The 27,967-nt window shown below is 36.5% G+C and overlaps 1 protein-coding gene across 8 annotated transcripts in view; it reads left to right on the forward strand.

Moving 5' to 3' along the window:
• CUL5 (cullin 5) overlaps nucleotides 1–26,657 on the forward strand; it is a 34,453-nt gene extending 7,796 nt beyond the window's left edge. For 3 of the 8 annotated variants that reach the window (XM_082303753.1, XM_082303754.1, XM_082303755.1), the window contains 17 exons: nucleotides 1,771–1,870; nucleotides 3,262–3,438; nucleotides 6,538–6,679; nucleotides 7,782–7,927; nucleotides 8,004–8,084; nucleotides 9,312–9,405; nucleotides 12,814–12,944; nucleotides 13,713–13,820; nucleotides 14,433–14,497; nucleotides 16,695–16,827; nucleotides 17,367–17,498; nucleotides 18,149–18,272; nucleotides 19,036–19,211; nucleotides 19,330–19,491; nucleotides 20,193–20,311; nucleotides 21,633–21,756; nucleotides 22,972–26,657. In XM_082303753.1, the coding sequence (XP_082159879.1) occupies nucleotides 1,771–1,870; nucleotides 3,262–3,438; nucleotides 6,538–6,679; nucleotides 7,782–7,927; nucleotides 8,004–8,084; nucleotides 9,312–9,405; nucleotides 12,814–12,944; nucleotides 13,713–13,820; nucleotides 14,433–14,497; nucleotides 16,695–16,827; nucleotides 17,367–17,498; nucleotides 18,149–18,272; nucleotides 19,036–19,211; nucleotides 19,330–19,491; nucleotides 20,193–20,311; nucleotides 21,633–21,756; nucleotides 22,972–23,166 (2,209 nt within the window). In that variant the 3' untranslated portion in view covers nucleotides 23,167–26,657. The remainder of the gene's footprint in view (nucleotides 1–1,770; nucleotides 1,871–3,261; nucleotides 3,439–6,537; nucleotides 6,680–7,781; nucleotides 7,928–8,003; nucleotides 8,085–9,311; nucleotides 9,406–12,813; nucleotides 12,945–13,712; nucleotides 13,821–14,432; nucleotides 14,498–16,694; nucleotides 16,828–17,366; nucleotides 17,499–18,148; nucleotides 18,273–19,035; nucleotides 19,212–19,329; nucleotides 19,492–20,192; nucleotides 20,312–21,632; nucleotides 21,757–22,971) is intronic. The other 5 variants (XR_014227390.1, XR_014227389.1, XM_082303758.1 and 2 more) reach the window with 5 other exon arrangements.
• The last annotated feature ends 1,310 nt before the right edge of the window (nucleotides 26,658–27,967 follow it).

The following is a 27,967-nucleotide window of genomic DNA, read 5'->3' on the forward strand; positions in this document are numbered from 1 at the left end:
CTTAAAATGTATCATGTGACCTTTGCCAGCATAATATGGAAGTGAGTTACAACATACACATTGAAAGAATATCTAAAATAATCTTTGTCTCAACATAGTTATTTTCCCTCAAATACAGTTGTAGCTTAAATCTGCAGTCTCTCCTTCTGCTTTTTAAGATCTGTCAGAAAAGTATTTTTTATTTAAACACAGTCTTGTTGCAGTCTGTATCTTTATTGCTCTTTTCGTCGAGTACGGCGCAGTGATTCTTTTTACACCCATCTTACTGCACCTGTCACACGTTTCTGCCAACCAAAAGGAAAGGTAGTTTATCATGTAATGAGTTTTAATATCTTATGATGTCACGGCTATAGTAGTTGCCAGAAACATGGTGTAGTTAAGGTACAAATTCAGTTCTGAGTTGTTGCTTTAATTTTTAATAACTAGTTCAATAATTCGGCATTGCTATTGAAATTTTCCATTTATTATTTTTCTTGTAGCTGAGTTATTGAATAGAACTTAGGTAACTTTATGGCTAAATTAAGGATATTGAGGGAAAGGATCCCGCTCTCCTAGGTTCCTATTTTTGGACCGTGCTCTTTGTTAAGCTTTTTAACAAAATTTTAAAATCTGTAGGTGTCTTCTACCTGCCCTTTGAGTATAATTATACAGTATTGCTTTTTTCACTGCTGTCAGGAAACAGTGGCATTCTAAATACAGCAACACCTTTTCTGCATGTGAAAGTTGCATAAGTCTCACAAGTTAGGTAGACCTCTGTAAATCCTGGGCTAGCACCTTTGACCTGTGTCAAAGGAACTTTTTACCTTGTACGTTTTGTCTTTTCACTTAAACTAAAAAGATGCTTTTGTATTGAAATAATGGCATTGATTTAATAGGAGCAAAGTCATAGCTTTAGATAATATAGTTGCTTTCCTGCAAAGATATGGCCTTATTATTGAGAGGAAGAAGAACCAGAGGACCGTAATAAATCAAAAAAAGGCTTGCTAGGCCACATTATATATGATGTATGGTTAGGAGTGTAACTTGCTTTATTTAGTCTTTCGTATGGAAAGAAAATAGGAATTAAGTTACACTTGCTGGTCTGTCAGCTAGGAAAAACAGGAATTCATTTGAATGTTGATTAAAACTCATTAATACAATTTTGCTTTGCAATACTGTTTGGTAGCTTTTCTGCAGTAGAGTTTCACTGTAAAATGCTACCACTGTCATGAAACGTTTAATTGATCTTATTAAACTAATTAAAATGTCTTTTTAAATTACCTGGTGCCCCTAAGCTCCATTTCTCACAAGAAAGGTCTGTTTCCTTTATAGTACAAGGATGTTGTAGTGCTTGAATTGTGAAACTGTGAGTGAAGGCTGCATGTTAATGAGAGTATTTCAGAATAATATGGTCTGAGTAGTAACGCTTCTATTGGCAAGTGATTTCTGTCTTTGTCAAAGAAAAGCTTTAAAAATTGTCCTTAATGCAATAAGGATTATTGAATAGATACAGAAAACAGAATTGGCTTCTACATCTCCTTCTTGGCCATAACCTTTTCCTAGATAGGTTGCTGTTACTTGCTTCCAAGACTTTCTTAAAGCTTCAGTCTCTTCTCCAAACATGTTTTCTTGCATGTGTCACTGGGATCTAGCTGTGTATTGTTTGACAATGATAGATAAGAAGTGTATTAATTTCTTAGCTGTACTTAAATGATGACTGTTTAAGCCTCATACATTACGACATTAAACTTTGAATAGCTGTTACTAAAAGACGGATAAATTATTTTCTAGAGATGTACATGCAGTTTGCTTGTGGGATGATAAAGGTCCAGCAAAAATCCATCAGGCTCTGAAGGAAGACATCCTTGATTTTATTAAACAGGCACAAGCAGTAAGTTTTTAACGTTTCATAACTTCTATTCATATCGTTAGGAAAATAACCAAATAGTTCTGACTTTCATTGGATCTAAATGGGTTGCTTTTTTGTTTGAAATTCTGTGATGTTCTGGAGATCATAATTGCCCTGTGAACTTCTATTGACAAAAAAGAAGACTTAGCCTTGAGCATTTGCCTCATTGTTTTCTCACAGTCCTGAAACTGGGGTGGGCAATGATTTTTGTGTTATACTAAAAAAACCCCCAAAACACAGCATTATTTTTGTTTATCCAACAGTACTTATGGAATCTTCCTCCACTTGAAAACTTCTTGAGGCAAAATTTTCTATAAGAAATTACTGTCTGAAAAAAAATTTTGTTTGTCTAGCTTCAGTGCCATGCTGACATGTTCATGGATGGCTTTAAAATAAGCCATATGTATGGCATACTAGAAATGTCCGTGCTATTGACTTAGCAAGCTTAGCTGTCCAGTTTTATGGGCTTCCTGCAAATGACTGAAATCATCAATAGGTTCAAAGGAAATTTTTGTGTTTGTAAAATGTGTAGCAAAAGATGTTTTCTGTAATAAGGGATTTAAGAGGGGGTTGTTGTGAGACTAAAAAAAATTAAAAATTCCATGACAAAGGTTTGGAAAAAAGAAAATGAAAGTCTATGAAAATCTTTCTTTAGTGAAGAGATTTACACCACTAAGGCTTTGTTTACAGGAAAATAGTTTCTTATATAGGCCTTTGTATAGCCAGGTATATAAATGTTGATTTTTAAGTTCCGTCAGCTTGCTTGCTGATGCATTACATGCGTAAATGGTATGCTGAACTGGAGCCTTCGATATGGTCTGCGTTGGCTGTTGTTTGAGGGGCATCTTCTTAGGCACTATAATAGCCATTGTACAATGTAGTTGTAGTTTCCAGGCATTAATAAAATACACATGTTAACTGGCTGTCTGGGTCTAATGAAAGGTTAGTAGATGCCACTGAATTAAAGTTCTCACTGTGTATAATATAACATAGTCCTTACACGTTTTTGGGTTGTTTTTGTTTTTGTTTTTTTACATATGGTTTTACCAGTACATGCCTTTGGACCAAAAGTTTTAATCTTTTTGACTTGCAGATGGCTTAAAAGAAAAAAAAATGGTTCATCTGGAAAATTTGAACGTACTGACTATTTGTTTGCTGTTACCTTTCTTTACCCTTTAGAAATGGTCCATATGCCATGGGTTGATAACTACTGCCCTAAACTAAACGGCACTTAAATATGTAGACTTTCTTATTCTGATATCTGTATATTTGAATTTTATACGGGAAGTTATTTTCAGTATAAGCACAGTCAATCCGTATTTTGTGCAGAAAATTGTTTATAAATTACCTCCTCTTCTCCCTCCCTCCTCCAGAGAGTGCTGAGTCATCAAGATGATACAGCTTTACTAAAAGCATATATAGTGGAGTGGCGCAAGTTCTTCACACAGTGTGATATTTTACCCAAGCCATTTTGTCAGTTAGAGATTACTTTAATGGGCAAGCAGGGCAGCAACAAGAAGTCTAATGTAGAAGACAGTATTGTTCGAAAGGTAAGTGATGGGTATTAAGAGTTTTGTTGCGCACTGTTCTGCCTACCATAATAGTACGGAAGAGATTCTGTAGCTGAAGATGAAAACATGCACCGATAATGTAATAAGACACATCACTTTGCTTCAGTGTGGGGGTCAGAACAACCCTGCAACTTTTCTTTTTTTTCTCTCCACAATAATTTCGCTCTGTTTCTCCAGTTTTGCTTTGGCTATTAACAGTTTTGTTCAGGTGATAAAAGCACTTCTTTGTTGGGCTTTGGGTTTGTTTAGTTGTTGTTTTTTTTTAATTATGACTTGAATCCTGGGATAGGAGGCAGTTGTAAATTCACATACTGTTTCTATACTTGTGAGTAGCAAGTGTACTTGTATATGTGAGTAGTTTTTCTACTCCTACTTTATTTCCGTAGGCCAGGATCTTAACTGGGGCACATCTCTGCATTTTATAAATGACCAATTAAATACTGTCATCTCAAGTGAAATACAGCTGTTGATCTCCTAATTTCCTCCTTTTTCTCCAAACTGTCAGTCATATCAATGAAAAGATTGGATGTGTAGAATCTTACGAATACAATCTTTTTACTATCAAACACCTAAAGAAAGTCTAGGGTTTTGAGTATGGGTTACTCAGTGTTCCAAGTCCCATGAATAAAGGTCCTTGAAATTGCTTTAGTCTCTTATTGTAAGAAAAACAGAGCATATCAGTTGTAAAGTGTTAAGTCCTTTAGTTTAGTGTCATTCATTATCCCTTTTCATTGCAGAAAGTGTCTGTAGGGAAATCAGATTTCTGTAGCAGTCTTTCATTTGGTACTGAAGATCATTTTAACTGTCCCCCTACCTCCAGGATGGGAAGAACGAAATAGTTCGCATGCATTACTTTGGGCAAGGTTTTTTCCTTCACCCTCCTATTTTGGCACCTGATCCTCTATACCTCTTGAAGAAAAGGAAGAGAGAAGAGCAGCAAAGAGAGGAATTACCACCTCAAGTTACCTTTTTTGTTTTCATTGTTTGTTGGAGAAAGCATGTGATCTTACTAGACTCTCCAAGATCTGGCAAACTTGAACTCTTAATGCTGCTGTATGCAGAAGGCAGGAGAACTAAGAAATGAAAGAAAAAACAAGGTGGAGTGGAGAAAGTAGTGAGGAGAAGCTGGGAGAAAGAACTGGTGTCTAACAATTCAGATTTTGTTCAGGACTGAAGCTGAGGGAGATGTGTCTTATCTCTCATATGCAGTCCAGTTTGGGCTTTGATGTCCCAATCATGAGATGGTCCTGAGTCCCTAACCTATCTTATTATTTCATATTCAATGCTGAATACTTCCCGTTTCTGGCATTATTCTCTGTAGTTTTCTGAAAAGCGCCTTGTGAAAACTTCTCCCGTGCTTGAGAAGTTCTTCATACAGTCATTCAAAGTGATAGGTGTGTTTTCCTTCAGCTATCTCCATAAAACTTCCTTATGCATAGTGTCTAAAAGCAGTTTGACCATGACAAAGCTGTTAATGTGCCTGCCAGGTTGCTTGACAATTCTCACTGTTTTCTTCTCCATTTTTCACTCGTTTCAGTTCTTGTAAACCAATTCTATAATTGTACAGTGCAACCATAATGTGCATATCAGTAATGTTAAAATAACAAAAAAAGTAATTAAGGAAGTGTAATCAAATAAAGCTTTGCTTCTAAGAATGTTCCAGGGTTTTGAACAATAGTTCCCTTCTGACACTGAAGTCATATGTGTTGGAAACGGAAATTTAGCTGAAATTGAGAGACAGTTTATGGAGAAGCTAAGAATAAAGGATGGCAAACTTAACTCTCTTGAAAGGATATCTGAGTTTTATTAGGTGCTTGCTGTATTAAAATCTAAAACTTACAAAGCAAGAATGGAGTAAGACCATCTTTGCTGTTAACTTTGCCATACAACTTTGTCAAGTCATCCTAAGCTCGTTTTTAGTAAGCTTATTCACAGTCATGAGGTAAAGTTTGAATTGGTAAATTTTATGATTCTAACCTGCTTTCCACTGCCATTGTAGACTGACAATTGGCATGTTTAAATTACATTCATAGCAGTTACTGCCAAGTTTGAAGATACTGTAAGTTTGAGCTTTCTACTAAAGCAATGAAATGGCATGAGTTGGATAGAAAAAATAAAAATTATCTTTTAAGCTTTGGCATAATTTCATTAGGTATTCAGTGGCATATAGAAAGAGCCAGATCCAGTGTCTAAGGGTGAAAGAAATGACCACAGTACCTTGAATTCTAAAGCAAATAAAGATTTTTAACAAACATGTAGCAGGCTTTGAGTATTTACTACTGAACAGCTCGTGGAGCTTAGGTGGACATAAGGATGGCCTGGCCTGCCAGTGAGCTTTTTGTGTTGCTCAGCTGCTCAGCTGCAGCTCAGCTGCAGCTCAGGTGTAATGCAAGACATTTGCAGCAGTGTCAGTAGCAATCACCCCACCCCCCAAAAAAAGAAAAAAAAAAAATCACACAATGGAATATGAAGGGACCCTCTGAGTGATCAGTGTTTTGTTAGGAGCCTCCATAACTAATCTTAAAACTTTGCAGTGCTTAGATGAGGTTTGGAGTTTTTTACAAATTATATATGCATTACTTGCACATTGAACTTCTGTGTTAGATAAATCCAAAGCCATCAGGGTTTTTTTTCTTTACATAACTGTGATATTAATTGAGGTTTTTGTTTTGTTTAAGACTCAGCCTGCCAAATAGTGAACTATATTTGGATGTTTGGCTCAAAAGCACCCCCTGATATTGCAACTCCTGACACGTTGCTTTGCTGGAGAAGTTATTTGGGTGATTACTGAGAACTGTAGAAGTAACACAGAATTATGAAATTAATACCTGAATCAAATACTGCTTCCCCTAGCTGTCCAGTTACATAAAGTAAGCTTAGAATGTAAGCCGAATATTGCTTCTATAACAAGTTCGGAGCAAGATCAAGTTCTAAGGTAGCTGAACTGCTGTATATAACCTGAAAATTACATTATAAGTTGCTTGATTTCTGTTTCTGATCTCTTGTATTTCTTTTGCACAAACTTAGGTCTGCGTGTACCTTTCTGACAGGATTTTTTTTTTTCTTCTTGATACACAGCTCATGCTAGATACATGGAATGAATCCATATTTTCAAATATAAAAAATAGACTTCAGGATAGTGCAATGAAGCTAGTTCATGCTGAAAGACTAGGAGAAGCTTTCGACTCTCAGCTTGTTATTGGAGTTCGAGAATCATATGGTATGTCTTGCACAGACCAATCTCTGTTGCCTCCTCACTTTTAGTAAATGAATTTTCATCATACAAAGTTGGCTGTTGTGGTGGTAGGGTTGGAATGATTATCTCGACTTTTTTTTTTATTGATTTTGTTGTTGTTGATATGTGATACCAATTAAATTCTGTTTCAAATCTTTAACTTGTGATTTACCTACGTATCCGTTACTGCAAAATCAGTGTTTTCAAACTACTTTTTGACATTTTAGGGTTGCAGCTATAACCTTATGTCTGTGCTCCTTTCTGTACTGTTTCTGATTCTTCAGACAGTTTGAAGAAGAAATGCTGAACAGGCTGCATCTAAGACTCCTGGTCATTGTCGTCTTTGCAAAACAGATCGGTGTATCTGAAACTTCTATGACATTTCACCATTGCCTGCCTCTTCTTCAAAGCTCTGCAGCCCGTTGAATTAAACTTATGGCTAATACTCATTTAGCTGGCTTTATAGATGTCCAATTCTAATTGTTGTTGTAAAGTGTATTCTGTTGAAGGACTTCATTTATTCATTTATTTATTTCTCTGTAACAGTTGAGAGGAGGGTGGAAACTTTTTTCCAAATAGTGCAAAGCACTGCTGGGTAGCAGTGAGCTCACTGTCTCCGTTCTTGTAAAACAGAAAAAAAAAAACTGTGAAAAAAAATGTCTAAAATGAAGACATTGGAATTCTAAGAACAGTGTCTAAGAAAAGCTGTTTCCTCAGTCAGGTGGAGAAGTTTTCACTTTATTAGGCATTATGCTGAGCTGCTTTTTTTTCTTTTTTCTTTTTTTTTTTTTTTTTCCTTTCCGATTTTGCAGTTGTATGTATATTTCTGGTTACCATGTTTGAATGTCTAAAATTCCGGAGATAAGTATGCAGTTCTTTCCAGTTCCCTATAGTTAATCTAAATGTTTTTGGAGCAAAGACTGGACAATTTTAGTTACCTTTAGGGATCAGAGTGCATTTATAGGATACTTCAAATTGTTCAATGCAACCTTTTAATACAAGACTCGCTTTAATGAGAGAGATATGCTTACTATTAGCCACATAAGTTTCCAAGACTTGAGATCAAGTTTGGACTTTCTCTTTGCAGTTAACCTTTGTTCTAATCCTGAAGATAAGCTTCAGATATATCGGGATAACTTTGAAAAGGCATATTTGGATTCAACAGAGAGATTTTATAGAACACAGGCTCCTTCTTATTTACAACAAAACGGTGTACAGAATTATATGAAATATGTAAGTAAAAATTCTGTTGTAACTTTGTTCTTAAAGTGTTAGTACTTAAAATGATTGCTGTTCTACTTTTGCACAGGCAGATGCTAAACTAAAAGAAGAAGAGAAAAGAGCACTACGATATTTAGAAACAAGGCGCGAATGTAACTCTGTAGAAGCAGTAAGTATAATGTGTAGAAAAATTGACGTGTTTTATATTTATATAGTATTATTACATTGCAGTTTTTATTTTTGTGTGTGTTACAGTATTATTTGGTAGCAGTAGATTAATGTGAAACTGTTGATTTTATGTTTTTTAATCATCTGTTATATTTTTTCTTGCAAAAATCTGTGTTACTTTCCAGTCTGCCAATTTACAATTTCTACAGATGTTTTAATAGTAAATGGAGATAGAAAGTTCAGATGGAAGGGCAGGCTTTTAATCAAGGTGATTTTTATTCTTTCATTTTGAGTCAGGTATGATTTTTTTTTTTTTTCTATGCTTAACAGTGGATGAGAATGATGTTAGAAAATAAGCTGGCCAGTCTAGCAGGTAAAGGGTTTCTCAGTGCTCATTTAGAATACCTGAAAGAGTTATTGCTCATTGCAATCAAAAGGAGCAATAGAAATTTCATTGAAACTGTTACAGATTTCCTCTTAGGCTGAAATACGGCTATTTAATATAAAGGATTTTTTTTTTTTTTTCTTTTTTTCTTTCCTTTTCCCCACCCTGAGCAATATTTTACACAGCTTGGATTCTGGAGGCAGATTTAACTGCAATGAATAGTTCATAATTGTCTGTGGTGAAATTAGTTCAGGAAACAGGTTATTTTAAATAAATACCCTTTAAATCTGAATTTTCTGCAGTGGATCAAAATGTATTTTATGTCTTTTGTTAAGCTGTAACTCATTCATTTTGCAGAGCTATAAATTGTAACCTGTATAAAGAGGCTGACAAAAGAGAGGTGGTCCTGACATGTACAAGCAGTTTCTGTTCTAGATCTAGCCATAGTGTCTTGTTCAAGCCAACCAGCCTGGTCCAAATAGGGTATGCTGGAATGAGAACTATTCTTAGCTCTTGGATGTATACTTGGAAACTAAGTAGGGTAGTTGGTGTTCCAAAAGTGATGGCTCCCTTGAGAGAAAAGAGGCGACAGAAATATTAAGCTCATTACTGGTTTGGAAGAGAGTTTACCACATTTACTAGCATACACATTTTGAAGAAATATGGTTTCCTGTATAGCTTTTAATCAAACTACACATACTTCTATGAATCAGTGAATTAATTATTTTATAGAGCACAGTTGTTGAGAACAGGCTAGATTTTGTGTCATGGCAAACTTGAGACAGATGAGACTTTGGTGTTCAGATGGCTAAATGAGCTAATTCTGTGTTTAATATATTTCAGCTAATGGAGTGCTGCGTCAATGCCCTGGTGACGTCTTTTAAAGAGACTATTTTAGCTGAATGCCAAGGCATGATCAAACGAAATGAAACAGAAAGTAAGTGAAGCTTCAAGAATAGTGCAGTATGAACTCAGCATCAACTGCATATAAATAGATTTGTTTGTAGATATATCAAATTACTGTTTTTAATAGATGGTGGCAGTGTTTTGTAGATAAAATATTACTGCATGTGGGCAATTTTATCCTACAAAAAAAGACCATAATTGGTTAGTATTTTTTAATACCGCTTCTGAAATCTGTATGTACAATACCCTAATTTGAATGACTGGATAGCTCTCATCTTAATTGAAAGAAAAGAATATTTTGTGCTCTGTTTTCTTTATTTTTCCTACAACTTACTTATCTTGTGTTGACCAACTCTGGTAAATGTTGCATGTGTCTTATTTTCTATTTGAATAGTTCAGATAAAACACTCCCCCTTCATTCCACCCCCCTACCCCCTTCCACCTGGAAAAAAAGTGAAGCAGCCCTTTACAAAGCTGTTTTTCTGAAAACCAGGGAGAAATTTTTCTTATTCTGATTATTAGTGCAGGACCAATAGGTCAATGAACAAAAGCTCTGCAAATTTTTTGCCTGGTTTTATAGGCAGTATGTCACTGTGGGTATTGAACGTTAGCTCTGCAAGCCTCTTTCAAGTTTTCAAAAGTTTTTTGAACTCTGCTGCCATAATTTGAGAGGTTTAGTGTGACTGAAAAGTCTTGTGTTGGTCCTGTATGATAAATCAAACTAAGTCAGTCATTAAAATGTCATCATTCAGGTAGGGAATTTGAAAAAATAAAAGCTGAAATCGCAGGTTACTTTTTTTTTTTTTTTTAAGTCTTGGTATCCTGAAGCCAGGGAATATTTACTACGTCTACATGAAGTTTTCATTTCTATGCAAATGTGAAAACTGTTTTATGACTTAGAACAGTGTAGAAAATACTCACTTCTAAAGCTAGCATTTCAGAAAATATTTGACCTCAAAACTATGTCATACTGATCTGTTCATCTAGCAGCATGATTTCTGGCAGTAGTCCAGAGCTAAATCTAGAACGCCACCAGACTTCTTAGGAGTATATGTTACAGCCTTTGGGAGAATACAGGAGGCTTATTTAAATGCAGAGCTTCAGAAGGGTTCATCTATAGCATCCAAAGCATCTTTCTTTAGAAACTTGTTGAAGTATTCACACAGTCCTCTTTCCTTGCAGCTATGTCTGCCCTGTGATACTGCTTGGTTGCAAAATACTTCCATTTAGTGTATAAGAACTCCAAGCATCTCCTTCAGATCTTTTTTTCTAGACCTACCTATGCTGTTTAAAGTATTTTAATGAAGGATGCAGGTGCAGATGATTAAAAATTTATTTAATGATTGGAGCTACACATAGTAATATATACATCTGATAGTATCCTCTGCTGTACTTCGCTTATGCATGTCTCTTTCTGATAGTATTCACCCCAAAGAATTTCATTATGTTTTCTTTATTAAACAGCATATGACAAAAAAGGGCTGTATTTTTTGGCTGGGAGCTGGCATTAGTGTAAAATACTCTGTTACTAGTAAGTACTTAATATTTACATGCCATGCAAAGGAAGGAAGGCATAATGTTTTCCAACTAAAAACTATCAAAGATGTCATAACTTGCAAACACTCTTCAGAATTGGATTAGTGTGTTTTTGTTTGCTCATAGTGTTGGGATGGGAGGCCTAAATTTTATTCTTGAAGTATTTCATAACAGAAATAAAAAGCAAACTTGGCTTTTGTGAATACAAAATGAAAACAGAACTTGTTTAAGTGCCCCAACAACTACTATAAGGAATTCTTTACCTTTCAGTGTCATAATGTGTTCTGAGAGAAATTTCAGTGAAATGTTCCTTTTGGTTTTGTTATTTTGAAATCTCCCTTTGAAGAATCTTTTTTTCGGGTTCCTACAGTTTTAGGGATGCACCTGAAGTCTTCCTTTGCCACCATTTATTAGGAGCAACCACTGAATTTTTTTTCTTGAATTATTCATGCCATCACCAGTTTACAGAATCAGCTGCCGAACCCTTTAATAGATCTTTTTGTTTCCTTTTTTCCACCATCTCTTCCTCCCTCTCACCCTTTTTTAAAGGACAAATGAAAAGATCCAGTAAAAGTTGAGTGAGCTTTTTGGACTTCCCCTATGTAAAATAGTGCTGCCATCACTTGCAGTACATGTAAATTGCACCGAGGATACCTCTGACTCCATTTTTTTCTGGTTCCTGAAATCCCATCATTTAGCCCATTGTGAGTTGTCTCTAGTAGCATTGCAGGTTCTTGTTGAAGGCTGTTGGCAGTTTCCATTCTTTAATTTGCATTGTTATGTCCTAAAAAGATTTTTTTTCTTCTCTGTGCATTGCTTTTCTATTTGGTTCTGCAACAGTTGTTGGTATACAGAAGTTGGTAACATGTATTTCATCCTCACTGGTGACGGGATCTTGATGTTGCTGACAAAAGTATTACAGAGGAGAAAACAAAGACAGGGCCTCTGGCTTTTGTCCCCTTTCACAGTAGATATAGCATTGAGGAACTAAGATATAGACTAAGATATATAACATAGATATAGCATTGAGGAACTAAGCAAATTATCATTTTTTTTTCTGTCATAAAAAGAAACAAGAGTCCATGATCAGTTTGTTCTACTTCATTAAGCAGAGTCCTTTGCTGTGTTCAAATCTCTGTGGTCTCTCTCAAACAATCTGGTGGCCTTAATCCAGGTGTTTCTTTGTGGACAAGTTTGTCAAGATGATTATTGATGTTCCAGTACTCTACCCGCCCCCCCCCCCCCCCCCCCCCCCAGCAGCATTGAAATAGCTTCACAAAAAGTAGAAAAATAAATCATATCAGTTTTTAAAGTTTTTGAACTGGTAACTTTCAGAAAAACTAAATAAGCTCTTTAGGAAAACAGAAAGGAAAAAACGCTGTTTACCTTAGTCAGTTTTGGTTACTTTAGAATTTGGCATGCTTTTAATTAAAACAAAACATTGTAGATGGCATTGGAAGATACACAAAGACAGCTCTGTTTAGCTTTAATTTAAAAAAAAAAAAAATCTTGAATCTGTACAATTTCCTGCGTAAAGTCCTGTAGGCTTCCACCTGAAATTGGAATCCCATTTTTGCCAGGGATTTTAAGGCAGTTATACTGAGAACCTGGACTTAATCCAAGTTGCCATTGATTTTAGGGGTTTTTATTCAAGCTTGTGATATTATATGCATAAGCAAGTATTATGTTGCAATAAATAATCTCTTTTTGCCTTCAGAAGAATCTCCTTGTGGGACCAGAATTAGAAAAATATTCAAAACACCTTTCCTTTTAAAGGATGAATTGGATTATCTGTTCTTTATATATTCAGTGTTCCATTGAGATATCCCTAGCAGAAATGCAGTATATTTGGGTTTTATACAGGTCTTTGACTGGTGGCTTTATCAGTATTTGTATCTTTCAGAGTTGCATTTAATGTTCTCACTGATGGATAAAGTTCCAAATGGCATAGAGCCTATGCTAAAAGACTTGGAAGAACATATTGTTAGTGCTGGACTTGCAGATATGGTAGCAGCTGCTGAAACTATTACTACTGTAAGTGTATTGCTTTTTAATAAAATAACAATGAAAAAACAACTTTGCAGAAGTTAAATACTCTCTAATTGTGAGACATACATGTGAATGGAAATAATTTTTGAAGAATTTATGTTTAAACATCAGATTTTGATCCACTGAAAGTTTTAAATGTCTTTAATTTTTTATTCCTTACATTTTCGGTTGTAGCTTTAAAACGTGAATCCAGTTTGCAGTAAAGTAACTTATAAATTAAGTGCATGGGATACTTAGTAGGATTGTGTTAGCATCTTAAAACGGCATAATCAATTTTTTCAGAATTCTAACTTCCTGATGAGATTTGAAATTTGCTTTCAGTCTAAGAGTGGTTGTTCAGTGTGGAAATGAAAAGCTTTTTTCTTACTGTTCTTTTTCAGCTTTTTAGCATCTTTTTCTCTGGGTCTAGGAGGCCTGAGTATCTGCAGCAATTAGGATGTGCCTCTTACCAGTCCTTGAAAACTTTTTTTTATTGAGAATGTATTATACAATATTTGAAATTTTTTTTTTTTTCTGTGTGTGTGTGTGTATATATATATATATATATGTTTGCATATTGGAAATACTATCCTGGAAGTCTGTGTTGAGGCTCACATGCTGTAGAGCTCTCCAGTACAGAGAATAAAGGTAAAATGCTCATTCATAGTATGCAGGCTTGAGGATACTACATTATTATAGATTAGAGAATTACATGTAAGCTCACACTGAATTCTATGGAGCCTCTTTTTTTCATTTGATTTTTTGCCTCTTTAGGATTCTGAGAAATACGTAGAGCAATTGCTCACACTATTTAATCGATTTAGTAAGTTGGTTAAAGAAGCTTTTCAAGATGATCCAAGATTTCTTACTGCAAGAGATAAGGTATGTGTTTCTGCTGATCATTTGTTTTCAGTTTAAGAATTGTTGTAATTCATATTACGATGTCTCTGAAATCTTTTTGCCCATTCACTGTTAAATCTAGAAGCTGCTTGACCTCTAGTAAATATGCAGACTAAAATACCGATGAAACTCACTGCCAACTGATTAGCTTTTAATTTGTGTTGTAGTCATGCAGAAAGTTGTATTTGTGTTCAGCTTTATAATGTTGTAGAGCACAGCAGATGATCTTTGTGTTGAGCACCTTAATGTCTCGTTCAGCAATATATTTATGTTGAGAATTTACTACGTATTTGGGCGTAGTCTCATGACTTCAGATATGCAACCTGCTCTGTGCAATCCCTTCCTAAGCCGTTGCTTAAAGGAAAGTAGTATGTTAATGGAAAAGAGGAAAACGCAAAACATCAGTTAATGGGAAATTGAGTCATAGGATTTGAACTCCCATATTGAAAATCAAATCTGCAAACTTTGGGTTAATTTAAAAAACCTGATTAAGTTCTTGTTACAATAATCTAAAAAGAGAGATAAAACCTTTGTGATTCATATGTTAAAGAGAGAAATTGAGTGAAGCACTAATAATCTGTAATTATTTTTCAGGCGTACAAAGCAGTTGTGAATGATGCTACAATATTTAAACTTGAATTGCCATTGAAGCAAAAGGGGTGAGCCATATAAATTTTATGTGAATCAAGGTTTTTAAATTGTTAAAGATTGAGCTTCTCTTTTAAAAGATCTCTTAAAGTAACACTGTGTTTAAAAGTGCTTTGTGTGCTTTGCATTATGGAATTTCAGATTGCTTGTCAGCCTCTGGTAAGACACTCTTCACGTGGCAGTGGATCAGTGAATAGCAGCCTGTGTAAACTCAAATTTATTTGTAGTGATTGGGGATCTATTCTTTTATAGTAGAGTAATGAGTCAATTTGTTATCTGAATTTAATAATACCTTCCTGGGTTATTAATTCCAAAAACGTGAGTTGTGCAACTCTGCCGCAACTTCAATAGAAGTCCTGGGGAAAACTGAGGCAGTAATCTTCATGGGAGGAACTGTGGCTGATTAAGGTGTAACCATCCACAAGCTGTTTACTACCTCCTCTTGTGCCAGCTGTCAGTGTGACCTGTCTGGGTGTTACATTTTTGTTTCAGTGCAGGATTAACGAGGTTAGTTTAAACAACTTCCAGTAGATTAAGCAGACCTGTGTGACTCAAGAAGAAAAACCATGCTTACAGTAGCCACTCTGCTCACTCAGCCAAGAGAAGGTAGCAGTCACTTAATTGGTTGTTAACATTTAACATGTGATGTGCCACTTGAGTAGGAATCTGTATGTATTTAAAGGGTTCGGATTGCTTATATACAGTTTGTAGTCTGATTTACTATGGAAACAAAGCTTGTGTAGCTGGGCTGCCAGCTGTCCTTTCCAATTACTTCTAGTTGGGGCGGATGGGTATCAATATCTGTTCAGCATTCTGGTTCTTATTCTGTGTTTGGTTTTTGGACTAATGGTAGGGCTGGACAGGGATTAGCCTTGCTGGTTTTATGTTATTGGAGGAACACCTTTCCAACAGACTGGATCCCTGCTTTGTATCCTCTGTATAGATGTAGGCAAGGTAGAGGAGTTTTTAGGTCTCTGCTAATGTTTTTATTTCCCCTGGGAGCATCCAAATCAATACCTCATTCAAACTGTGTTTCGCTCCTAAAGCTAAACCTGCCTAGTGATTTCTTAGAAACCACCATGATGGCAATGGTCTTCTGTTCAGCATTCTTCTTCCCAAGCTCTTTCAAGTTGTCTACAGATGAAGCCTGGTTTAAGTAAAATGGAACTTCATCCTGCTTAACTTGTGCCATTACGTTCAGCCTAAGAACATGGAATTTGGTAATTTTTCATTGCTGTCAGAATCTTGAAGACTCCTGTTCAGAAATACCTGGGAACACATGGATTAAATAAGGGTTCTGTCTTGTAATAACCAAAAGACTAGTGATCTGCTTTTACTCCAGGTGGTCTTTAGGAGGGCAGCAGACACTAGCCTGCAAGCTCTTTCATGAATTAAAAAGGACAAGTTGTCTGAACAGAGTTTTAGCAGTGTCTACACTAGTTGATGAGAGAGTGGGAGAATAAGCAAGAACACTGTATTCCTGAGCATCCCCACAGCTTCTTACCTGCTGTCTTACTCACTGCCTTTGTTTTGGGCCCTTGAGACTAGCAATCAAGTTGGTGCCATCTGACTTTAGAAATAGGGTTTGGTCCTTGGCACTATTTTATTTACCCGTCTAGACACAGGTTCAGAAAGCGACCTTGTGGTTGCACGCCTTTTGAAGAACCACAGTCTGTCTTCTTGTTCAGCTTCAATCTGCTTTTAATTCCAAGCTGTTAGTCCACTGTTTATACCTGTTATAAAATGATTTTATCCTGTTACTATGCGATAGATGCGTCAGGTTTTGCAGTCTGTGAAATGCAGCACAGGACGCTCTTCTTGAGACTGTCATTAGAGCATACTGACAAGATGAGTGAAACATTTCACTGCAGCAGTTAATTCTTTACTGGAATACTTATTACCATGTAAGATGTAGTTGTTTCAAACTGAAGTTTGAATGTAATTCTTCATTGTTAGAGTTCTAAAATTAAAAGCAGTTGGAATGATCAAACTGTAGAAGCTGTCTGAAAATGTTTGGTAGTATTTATTCTTTCAAGCAGCAAGGGAGTTATCCCTAATTTTTCATTAGTTTAACAAGGATATGAATTCACCACCAGGATCCTTGCTAAGGGGATCAGGAAAGAGTGGTTTGTCTTGCGAACAGTGTGACTACTCCAGAATAGCAGGATTCTATACGGTTTGAAGATATGTTTTTCTTCTTTTATTTAGTGTTGGATTGAAAACACAGCCTGAATCCAAATGCCCTGAGCTTCTTGCTAATTACTGTGACATGTTGCTAAGAAAAACACCACTAAGCAAAAAACTAACCTCTGAAGAAATTGAAGCAAAGCTTAAAGAAGTGGTATGTTTTTGCTTTCTACTTCTCAATTATTCTGAAGAATGAATTTATTTGGTTTATTGCCTTATGTGGGTCGAGGCCTTGATCTTCAAAAACAGTTATGCAAGGTGTAATAACAGGGAAAAGAGTTTATTATGTCATCAAGCGTGTGTGTGTGTGTTTAAATCTTGTAAACCATGCAATGTTTCATGTCTCTGTCAGTTCACAAAGTTGGTGTGCAAATTAATGCCCATACCGGACTGTAATGTATTACAGTAACTAATGTTAGTCTAGAAAATAATACAGGAGACTTGTCCATACCGGTGTCAATGTCTTTGCTGATTTAAGAGAAGGTTCTTGATGGTTGACAAATGAAGAAATTGGAAGTGTGATATTATGAAAGATTCATAACTGATGACTGTGATAGTACTTCACAGTTGCTCTTAAGGCAATGTCAAGTAGCCTTTTTCTACTTCGTAGTCTACAGTGGCATTAAATCAGCATTCAGAGACTTGTCTGATTGACAATGCAAATAAATATATTAAAATCTACTTTTTTGACAGCTTTTGGTACTTAAATATGTACAGAATAAAGATGTTTTCATGCGATATCACAAAGCTCACTTAACAAGACGCCTGATATTAGATATATCGGCTGATAGTGAAATTGAGGAGAATATGGTGGAATGGCTCAGAGTAAGTAGCCTGACATCTTTCTTTCTTTGGTTGTGCCTCTTGCTTGTGGTATTAATTCCCACTCTTGAACTTAGATATCCTTCTTGCTTAGGTGAGTTCTATGTTAAATTGCAGGCCACTCAGGACATCTTTTACTTCTGTTTTATTGGAATACTTTGTGCAAGTAGAACAGTTTAGCGCTTTTCGAAGAGAAATGTTGATCCTAATAGTGGTAGTGATAGATTTAAAAATATTTCACATATGATTATCTGAAGCCTTCATATATTCCATATGCAAATGAGCAAAATGCAGTGTACTTGTTGTTTAGGTATGTAAATAATTTGAGATGTGTTCTAATTGTGAAATTTTATGTAGATTAGAATATTATTTGCATGCCTTAAACATTCCTTCAAATCTCAGAATTCATGGATTAATGCATGCATGTGTTCTTGAGCACTTGGATTTCTTTAAAAGAATCATCATATGCCCTTAAGGGGTAACTACTTATGATCCATGCAAAAAAACTTTATATTGCATTGCAGATTAACTGTTATTGTAAAGTGATGATACCTCCGTACTTTAATGCTCTTCATTTTTTTATTATTTTAAAAATAAAGCTTTTTGTTCACATTTGTCTATGTCACAGTTTAGCATTCTGTTTATTTATACAGGAAGTAGGAATGCCAGCAGACTATGTAAACAAGCTGGCTAGAATGTTCCAGGATATCAAAGTGTCTGAAGACTTGAACCAGGCCTTCAAAGAAATGCACAAAAATAATAAACTTGCTTTACCAGGTATTGTTTTAAAACGATTTGCTGTTTTTCATTTCTCTTAGTGAAAAATGATTCTGTTGAATCTTGAGTTAAAAATTATTTCAACTGCAGGTTGAACATAGTCTTCAGGGCATTGTTACCCCTAGATTGGAAGTGTCTGTAGACTGCTTTCTCTTAGAGTTGGCACTGGAGCTATATCATTCTGTAGGTTATTGTGGGTTTTCATTATGAGCAATCTTGTAGATACAGACTCCCTACTCTTGTAGTTAAATTCCAAGCAGGGGCTTGAATCAGTATCAACCAGGTGAATGCCTGCACTACCCCCTTCTTTTATGCCCTCATCATTCTTCATGAGTGCTTCATGCTGTGCTCCTCCTTTACCTGCCAGCAGGAGAGCCGGATGCATGCTATGAAGAGCTCAAATCACATTTCTGAGATTAAATTTCACTGATGAGAGAGGCTGAGAAACATCCAGGTTTGGACCTGCTGTTGCTGAAAACCCTTGAGTGTGGTGCTTACAAGCATCAGCTATAAAGCTGCATCAGGGCTTAAGGAGCTCTGCAGAGGCAAGCCAAAAAAACAGACGTTTCAATCAGTGTTGCTGGCAGAAAGCCAGTGGTGCATCAATACAGTACCTTAATGTTTAAATAGGTAGACACCCTGCTACTTTCTGAAAATTCAGTCCTCCATAATTGTATTTCGAGAAGAAAAAAAAAAAAAATGCGTTTTGTTTATCTATCTGTTATACCTGGAGATATTCATATAATCCAATATTGTCTTACAGCTGACTCTGTGAATATTAAAATTTTAAATGCTGGTGCCTGGTCCCGAAGTTCTGAAAAAGTGTTTGTCTCGCTGCCCACGGAATTAGAAGATCTAATCCCAGAAGTTGAAGAATTTTATAAAAAGAATCACAGTGGCAGAAAGCTGCACTGGCACCACCTCATGTCCAATGGAATTGTAAGCATGTAGTTTTGGGTGTATCAATCTCAATGACGGTACCTTCTGTATATTTATAATAGTAAGAAAGCTTGTGATCCAGAAAGGCTTATAAGTAAAATTGTCACTCTATTCACAGATAACATTTAAGAATGAGGTTGGCCAGTATGACTTGGAGGTAACAACATTTCAGCTAGCTGTGCTGTTTGCGTGGAACCAAAGACCCAGAGAGAAGATCAGCTTTGAGAATCTTAAACTGGCAACTGAACTCCCTGATGCAGAACTTAGGAGGACTTTATGGGTATTTCCCTTTCTCTCGAAACAGATTTCTTCTTGATTTTCTTTGTACTCAGAAATACTGGATTAGTATTTTTAAAGCGCTGTCAGATAACACTTTGAAACTGAAATGTGAACACCTTTCTTGCTAATTAATCAGTTGTAATGCTGGCTCCTTGCACTACTGTTGAGCACACACAGCCTTTACATTAACACATTCTCTCTACCCAATGTTATCTAACTTAAGCTTTTGTAAACAGCAATATCTTTTTGACCATATACTGCCTAAAGCACATAGTTATGATTGTGGTTTTTGGAGTGGGACAGGTCTAATTCTAGGAAATCAGTGGCACCTGATAATTTTATGTTGCTTAAAAATAACTTCAGTGTTTGGTCTATCAGACTTAATTATTTAGCTCAAGAATAAAGAGAGAAATCACACAAATCAGACTTAACACCACTTCTGTAGCTCTGAGTTCATGCATTTTACTACTTTGTATGATTTTACTTACGCTAACCCATTTCAGAAGGAGATTTGGTAAACTGTGTCCCCTCTCTGGCTTTATTAGTATCTTCGTGTTGCCCTCTAGCAGCTTGAAACAAGGCTCTGTGGTTCCCTTACTACAGTCTGCACAGCAGTGAACTATGTTCTTAAAAAGTAATTGTTTTCATTTAGAAAGTCTGGTGTTTTATTTTCATTCTTCCCCCCACCCCTTTTCTCTATAGTCTCTTGTAGCATTTCCAAAGCTGAAACGTCAGGTTTTATTGTATGAACCTCAAGTCAATTCACCCAAAGACTTTACAGAAGGAACCCTCTTCTCGGTGAACCAGGAGTTCAGTTTAATGTAAGATGATGTTTGAAAAGTAAAATAACAACGTACTGTTTTATAATTAAAGGAATTAACTTTAAGTTAACCTTTGTCCTTGAAAGTTTTCAAGATTTAAGCTAGACACATGGTTTGCTGCCCTATCCTCGCTTAGTTTTGGCGATAGTCATGCTTCAAGTAGGTGGTGGGACTAGATGACCTCCAGCAGCCCCTTCAGACAAATGTTTCTATGAGTCTGATTTCTGTGAAATTAAATTTCTTAAACACCTAGGGATGAGGTGCAGAATTGGAGGCTTTGCTGTCTTCCTGTTGCTAATGAGCCCATGAAATTTCATATAGGAAGAACAGCATGTAAGCGGAGCACTAGTGCTGTATTGATCATTACACACACACAGAGCTTCAAAAGCAGAACGATAAGTTAAAAAAAGGAAGTGAAACTGCTTAATAATATGGTATGCTGTTAAAAGCTGGGATTTTTGGTGTGGCTTTCACCAGAGAGGAGTGTCTTTATTTCAGTGAGAATTGCAGTGCTCTTTTACTGGTGCTTTGAAATCCTTCAGAGCGTAAGATAGTATAAAGAGAGACTATCTACGTGGTATATACTGCATTCAGCATGTTTTACTTTGGTTTTTGCCTCTCTCTATTATCAGCGACTATGATTAGAACTGGCTCCTTGCTAGTAACCTCAGATTCTGGGCCTCATTCTCAGTAGCAGCTGGACATCTGGATCTGTGGGGAGAGAGGGAGGTGACGAATCTGCTTTCCTGGGGCTTAGTTTCTTGCCCGGGGCCATGATGTTTGTTCCTGTCATCAGGATCATGAGCTTTGGGAAATTATGAGCAGGCATGACAAGAGACAGGCTGTACAGAAAGTTCGTGGGTGACCACTGAAGAATGCCATCAGCTTTCTTTGTTACAATAGCTGTTATTCATCCTTTTCTTTTCCTGCTAGACAGACATTTCTTTTGATGGAAAATGAACTAGTCCAATTTCCTGGACTTTGTTGTAAAAACTTCCTCTAAAGAACCCTAGTTTTATATAATTAAACTGAAATATATTTCTCTGAAATTTTATTCTTTAAAATAGTACTGATAACTTGTCAACTGTCAGTTTCGGCTGATGGATTTTTTTTTTGTAATGCAGTATATACAGTTTTATTGTGCAGAGACGATGGCATTGAGTTTTGATTTGTCAGCCAGCTGTCTCACTGCTGCAATGCTAATAGCCTATAAATATCTGACATGTGATGGTACTCCTTGCTGCTGTAATTGAAGTTTAACAGGCATTCCTTAATTGAAAACGTATTTTTTGCTTATTTTCGTACAATACAACTTTTTCAGAAAAAACGCTAAAGTTCAGAAAAGGGGCAAGATAAATTTGATTGGTCGATTGCAACTTACTACAGAGAGAATGCGGGAGGAGGAAAATGAAGGAATAGTCCAGCTAAGAATATTACGAACCCAGGCAAGTAAACGGCCAGCAGAATATCGAACTACCCTATTTCTTTTGTTGTATTATCACTACTGCATGCTGTCCACATTCAGATGTCAACGTAGGAAATGAATACTTTTGAATCCCATTGGAACTTACTTTTGCTATTTGGCTTAGATCCTTTGTGAATACAGGATTTTGCACGGGTGTTTGGGCACTTGTAGTTATCAGCCTCCTGTTCTGGTGTCCCAGATCATCATTTTTAAAGAGGACAAAGCAGGTATTAAGCAAGTGGTGAGGGCATAACTGTGTAGTGGGGGGTGGCAGCAGATGGTAAAGTTGGCTGACTTGAGCCACCAACATGACCAAACAGTGCTGTTGATCTTGAGATCTCTTTGACTGCTCTGTATGAAAAGAGTAATCTCAGAGATGGGATCACACTTTAGTAATAGCAGTACGACTTTCTGAGAGGCTTTCTCTTTAGAGGGAAAGTTTATAAGTACATCTTAGATGTACAAACTGCATCTTCCCGCTCTGTGGTTGGTTGTCCTTCAGTCATGTTACATCTTCTGAGCTGACAGTTCTGAAAAAAAACTGATTTTTTTCGGGCATCAGAGATCATTACCTATGATGGAGTCTCGAAAATCCCATTTTACCTTCAAATTGCAGGTCTATCAGTTAGATTAGATTCCAGGCCATGCACATTGCGAACTGTACCACCTGACTTAATGTCTTGGCCATACTTCCAGCAGAAGGATTAATGCCTGGTCATATTTATGAAATGAGAACTCCTTTTGAGTTCCAATTTGATATCAAGTGTGCATTTCATGAGGTACTCACAAGGTATACCACAAGTCACCCTGGAAATGGCGACTTCTGCTCAGAGAGTGAATGAACATTAGGTTTTAATGAGTAATTCACACTCTAGATACAAGATTTAACTGCAGATTCTCCTTTGACTGGACTTGTCTTATATCTCTTGCATTTTGCCAGTGCTTCATTCTTTTCCTTTAGCAACTTCTTTGTAAAAGCAGTTCAGTATCTACTTAGCCTAAAGAAATGCAGCATATATATATATATATATGAGAGAGAGAGAGAGAGAGAGAGAGAGAAATTATTTTTAACGAAAAAATACAGACTTCCTTGCGGTCTTGCCTTACCAGCAGCCCCCTATTAATGCTGTGTTTACTCTGTCACTTCACACAGGCATTTTAAAAAAATTTTTTTTTTTCTTTTGTCCCCCACCAGGAGGCTATCATCCAAATAATGAAAATGCGGAAGAAAATTACTAATGCCCAGCTTCAGACTGAACTGGTAGAAATATTGAAAAACATGTTCTTGCCACAAAAGAAAATGATAAAAGAGCAAATTGAATGGCTTATAGAGCACAAATATATCAGAAGAGATGAGTCGGATATCAACACCTTCATATATATGGCATAATTTGAGGACTCTGCAGGATGCTGAGAACATAAATGGAAGGGTGCTTGGACAGACAGCTGCAACAGTTTGTGCTGCAGAAGGACTTGTTTTGACTTTCGTTACATATTAAAATCCCTGCCTTACCTTACAGAGGACTATATTTTGCCAATCTCATTCAGCTAGCATGATGGCATTCCCTTCATGTTGCACACTTTTAACAGCATGCTGTTTTGTGGGAAACTTGCATTCATGAAGAGCCCATTGTGAACTTTTTAAAGTAGATTTGATTTACACCCACCAGGAAGAATACAGGTTTGGGTTTTTAGATGACCAGTACTTGCACAAGGAAAAAATATTCAAATATTCATGCACTGAGGAACTGCTATTAGTTTTGTTTTGGGTTTGGGTTTTGGGGGTTTTTTGTTTTTGTTTTTTTAAATGCAATTAGGACTAGAAGTAGCACTTTCACTTTTGTGTTTTGGATCAACAGAGTAATGTACTGTCCACCTTTGATCCTTTTTATGTAATGACATTTGAGAGACACAAACACATGCATCACAACTGATACGTATTTGTTACAGTTAAAACCTGTTGGCTAGAGCAGTGCTTCAATCTAGTAACTGGATTTTAATAATTGACACATAAGTGACATAAAACAATTCCAAGTCATGGGTGATATTTTTCCTTAAGCAAGAGATCATTGTTTTTTAAATTGATTGCTGTAAACAAGTGGATATAGGTTATTTGTTACCTTATTTGGACAGATGATTTGCTACAATCCTTTTTGAGAAGGTGAAGCTTTCTTGATTGATACTTTACTCTAAAAGCAGTTTTCATGGGTGGGTCTGTTACACTGAACAGAAATATTAAGTGTATTTCCTTGTACATTTAATATTTGTATTCCAAATATTTAAGTATGACTACATATATCTGAATGCATTAAAGAGTAATTGATACACAACTCCCCCAGAAAGAAAATAACACTTGAAGATCCCTGTACTAATTCCTCATTGGTAACTTTATATATACATGCAAGGGTAATTCAATTGGACTAGTTTGTTGCTTAGAAGTCAACATCTTTTTGTGAAAAACCAACCCTCTGCTTTTTATTTTTAAACTGGCAGGGTAGGAAATACAATTCTAACCAAGATGGTAAAAAGCTAAGGAAAAATACCTTGTTTAGTGTATGCAGAGAGAGTGCCAAATACACATCAGGAATTTCAACTTCTTAATGTTACCTCTTCTGTTTTCAATCATCTTAAGTAGTCGTTTGGCACTGCCTGCCTCTCTGAAATGTCCCAGCATGTACTGGACTGATAACATGAATCACTGGAGCAGAGTGCCTGTCTTGGGACAAAAGGTAAGTTGCGCTTTACTCAGTTCTGTATGAATATTCTTCTATAAATCGCAAGTGTGCGGATTGTTTTTTTTTTTTAAATTAACCAGTTCAAGTACAACACGTAAAGGTCTCATCTTCTTTGATGATTGAAAGGGGGGAAGAGGATACAATTCACTTTAGTCAAAAAGGAAAACCTTTCAGTAAGTAAGAGGAGGAGTTTTGCTTTCACATGGTTGCAGTAAAGCATAGAGTGGTTTAAAAGCAAACTACAAGAATGGCTGTTTGCACCCTTAAGCAGGCTGCATGCTCTATTACTAATATAAATGCCAGTGTGACTGCCTGAGAACAGCGTGTACTTGGACATCTATTTGAGTAAGAAATTTTCAGCAGTGAGGGTTTCACGAACAAGGGATGGGGAGAAATTGAGACCCGGATGATTACAATTGATTGAAATCCCGCAGCTTATCTTATATGCTTTTACTGATGCTCAAAAGTAGATGCTGTTTAAAAATATTGCATCTTTTATGTTGGCCCTGTGGTGTTGCGATTCAGAATCAAAAGCAAGTGGTGCTCTGTGTAGTTAATCAGTAAAACTATTTGAACATTAGAAAACAAAATTCTAATAAAAAACTTCGTCCTGCAAGACTTTCGGTCTTTGTAACTGAAAAGTAATAAATGCTCGCTTGGGATAATTGGGGAAAAATATGACAGTCTGAGCACGCTCTTTTCCAACATAAAAAATTCCAACCCTTAAGTAGAGAAGAAGAGGTGTGAAATTGGCACGCAGAAAGAGCTGCAAAGGGGGTAATGCTGATTTTGAAGCCATTGACTTAGATTTGAGAGAGAGGTTTAAGAGACGGCATTTCAGATACAACTGTTTAGGAAGCCGGAGCGTATGCAGAAAACAACAGGTTGCTAAAAGCTAAGGAGCTGCACCTTCCCTCAACTAATAAATATAAAATGATACAACCTAAATGTTATCTATATATTTCTCAATACCTGGTATGCAGAAATATAATCGGTAATGTGCCTGTGACATGGTCATTTTTCTTTAAATATATACCGGAAGTGGATGTCGGGTTTTTTATTAAATCTGAGACTCACACCAGCAAATTTGTTCAAGATGCAGAATCACGTTTAGCATCCTTCATCAGGTCACTTTCACCAATATGCACTTAAAACTAGTATCACCTGGGGCACAGGGAGATACCTGGGGTAAACTGTTCTTTTGGGGAGGGTAGAGTTCAGTTCTAAATGAAAATGAACTAATCTTCACTTGCAATATGGCAACAACGCACTTTTAAAGCTGCAATTTTTAGCTATGAATATATATGTCCAAAGACCTAGCTTAAAGAGGTGCTGCATCTGAAAAACATGTTGCCACACACACTGCCACGGTGAATAGCTATGGAATGAAATCTGGTGTAGAAGAGGGGGGAAAAAAATCACTCTTAATGGGTTTAATTAAGAAATACTGTTAAATCTTTCTCTGTCCCAACAACGTGATGAGGATCTCGGTTTCAATTCTGAAGTCTTCCATTTTCCTCTTTCCACAGTTGGTGTCCCTAGCTTCTATTTTCACTCATCTATCTTTCGTTTGTTACGACTGTAATGCAATTACATTTCCAAAAGACAATGTGACTTTCTCGTTTTCACCTTTTTAAACTTAAGATAAATGTTCTGAATGTTCACATGTTGCATTTATTTGCATTGGGATGCCATTGTCCTGTAAAGTGCAAATTTTAAAAATACAATTGGCAAAAAGATTTGATAGTTTTACAGAAAGATTTGCTATCTTAAACTCAAACTGTTTTCTATTTTCATCTAAATGACTGGGATGCTATCTTTGTAATTCTTTGAGGTCATATTTGTGAAATAAACAATACATGAAAGCTTTCCTGTCATATACACTATATGTAGTCTGGAGTGTTGAGCAAACTTGAGTTCCTGAGTTGTAATATCTATCTACGTATGGTATTTCCAATTTTGAATGTGTGCCACTACCAAGATTAATAATGCTGTACAATTTTGAATGGTGGTAGTTTCTGTATGGCAGTCCAGCTGAACTATTTTGATGTACTGCTTAATTTTTGAATTTTATTTTTTAAGTTGTATAATTTATTTTCTTGCAAAATAAAAATGTAATATAAAAGACTACTCATTTAGCAAGGTATTTTGGTGTCTTCCCCTGCAAAATTTTTAAGGTGCTGCTCCTGAAAAATACCACTGTATGAAATTTGCCTGATTCCAAGTCCCAAAGTCTGTTATGATCAGAGTACTAAAAAAAGAAGAAAGGTAAAGACTTCCAGTTCTTTTTTTGTTATGATTTTTCAAGTACTTAAAGTTATATGTAGAGCTATTTAGTCTTCCAAATTCTATTTAAAGATGAGCTGTAGTCTTTCAATTTGAATTTATCAAAGCCTGCCATGCCAGAAGTGTCTGAGGGTGTCTGACCTTGTGTTCATGGCATTTTTACAAAGGGTTATGTCTCTGTGTAGCTTACTGGGATGTACTGGGGTCGCTGAATCTTCTGGTTGATTTGTCTCTGAAATTACTTACAGTGTCACTGAACATTACTGGTGGCATCGCCAGATTGTTGGGACCTTCGGGTACCTGATCCTGCAGTAAACAGCGATGCGGGAACAGCGGATCGCCCGAAGGAGTGCTTTTACTGTAATGGCTTTTCTTCTCCGATTGTCCTTGCCCTTTAATGTGAATCTCTTTTTACATTTCAGCTCCTTTTTTCTTTAAGTGCACCAGCTGACATCAGTGTTTTGTGCTTTCTGGTACACGCAAAGGTTAAAACTATTTGTATGGAATAAATAACTGGTTTTGAGTGAGTATTCAGCGCGCGTGGCCATTCTCAAACTGGCAGTTCTTATAGGCAGAACTTTGATAGCATGCTGCCATTACTTCCAAACTTTTTTTCCCTCTGTTAGGGCAAAGCGCAGCCTTTCACAACAATGGTTTTCCTGGTGGAGGTGCTCTCTAGAAATAAGCCAGTTATCACGGGAGTTGCTTAGCTGCATCGGCTCCTACCAGTTTAAATTGATCATCGTTCAGGTAGAATCACTGACCTAAATAGAAAGGCGCTAAACCTGCTTCGTTCTTCTGATAAACTAAGAACTTGGTTTTATTTCATTCTTTCCTTGCTTTATGTGTAAAGGTCTCTCTCTAGCTGTAGGCATGGTGCCTGCATTTCATCTCTGTTTACATAGTGGATCTCCATCACTAGAATAACTTCAGCTGGATACGTGCTCCGGGTCCTGCGTGCGATCTGAAACCCGTAAGAGAGAACGGTTGGGGCACGTAGGCTGCTGCTTCGGTCTGCTGATCTGGGGCACGGTCAAAGCAAATCTCATCTCCCGAGCTAAGGAAGAGCAGCACAGTGTGGTTGCTTTTAGTAGTCTGAAAGACTGAACACCGAAAATTAGCGACTTTGAAATTAGTGCGTTATAGTTGTTCTTGGTGAGAAGAGATGCT

Source organism: Platalea leucorodia, assembly GCF_965183815.1.
Source record: "Platalea leucorodia genome assembly, chromosome: 2".
Lineage (NCBI taxonomy): Eukaryota > Metazoa > Chordata > Aves > Pelecaniformes > Threskiornithidae > Platalea > Platalea leucorodia.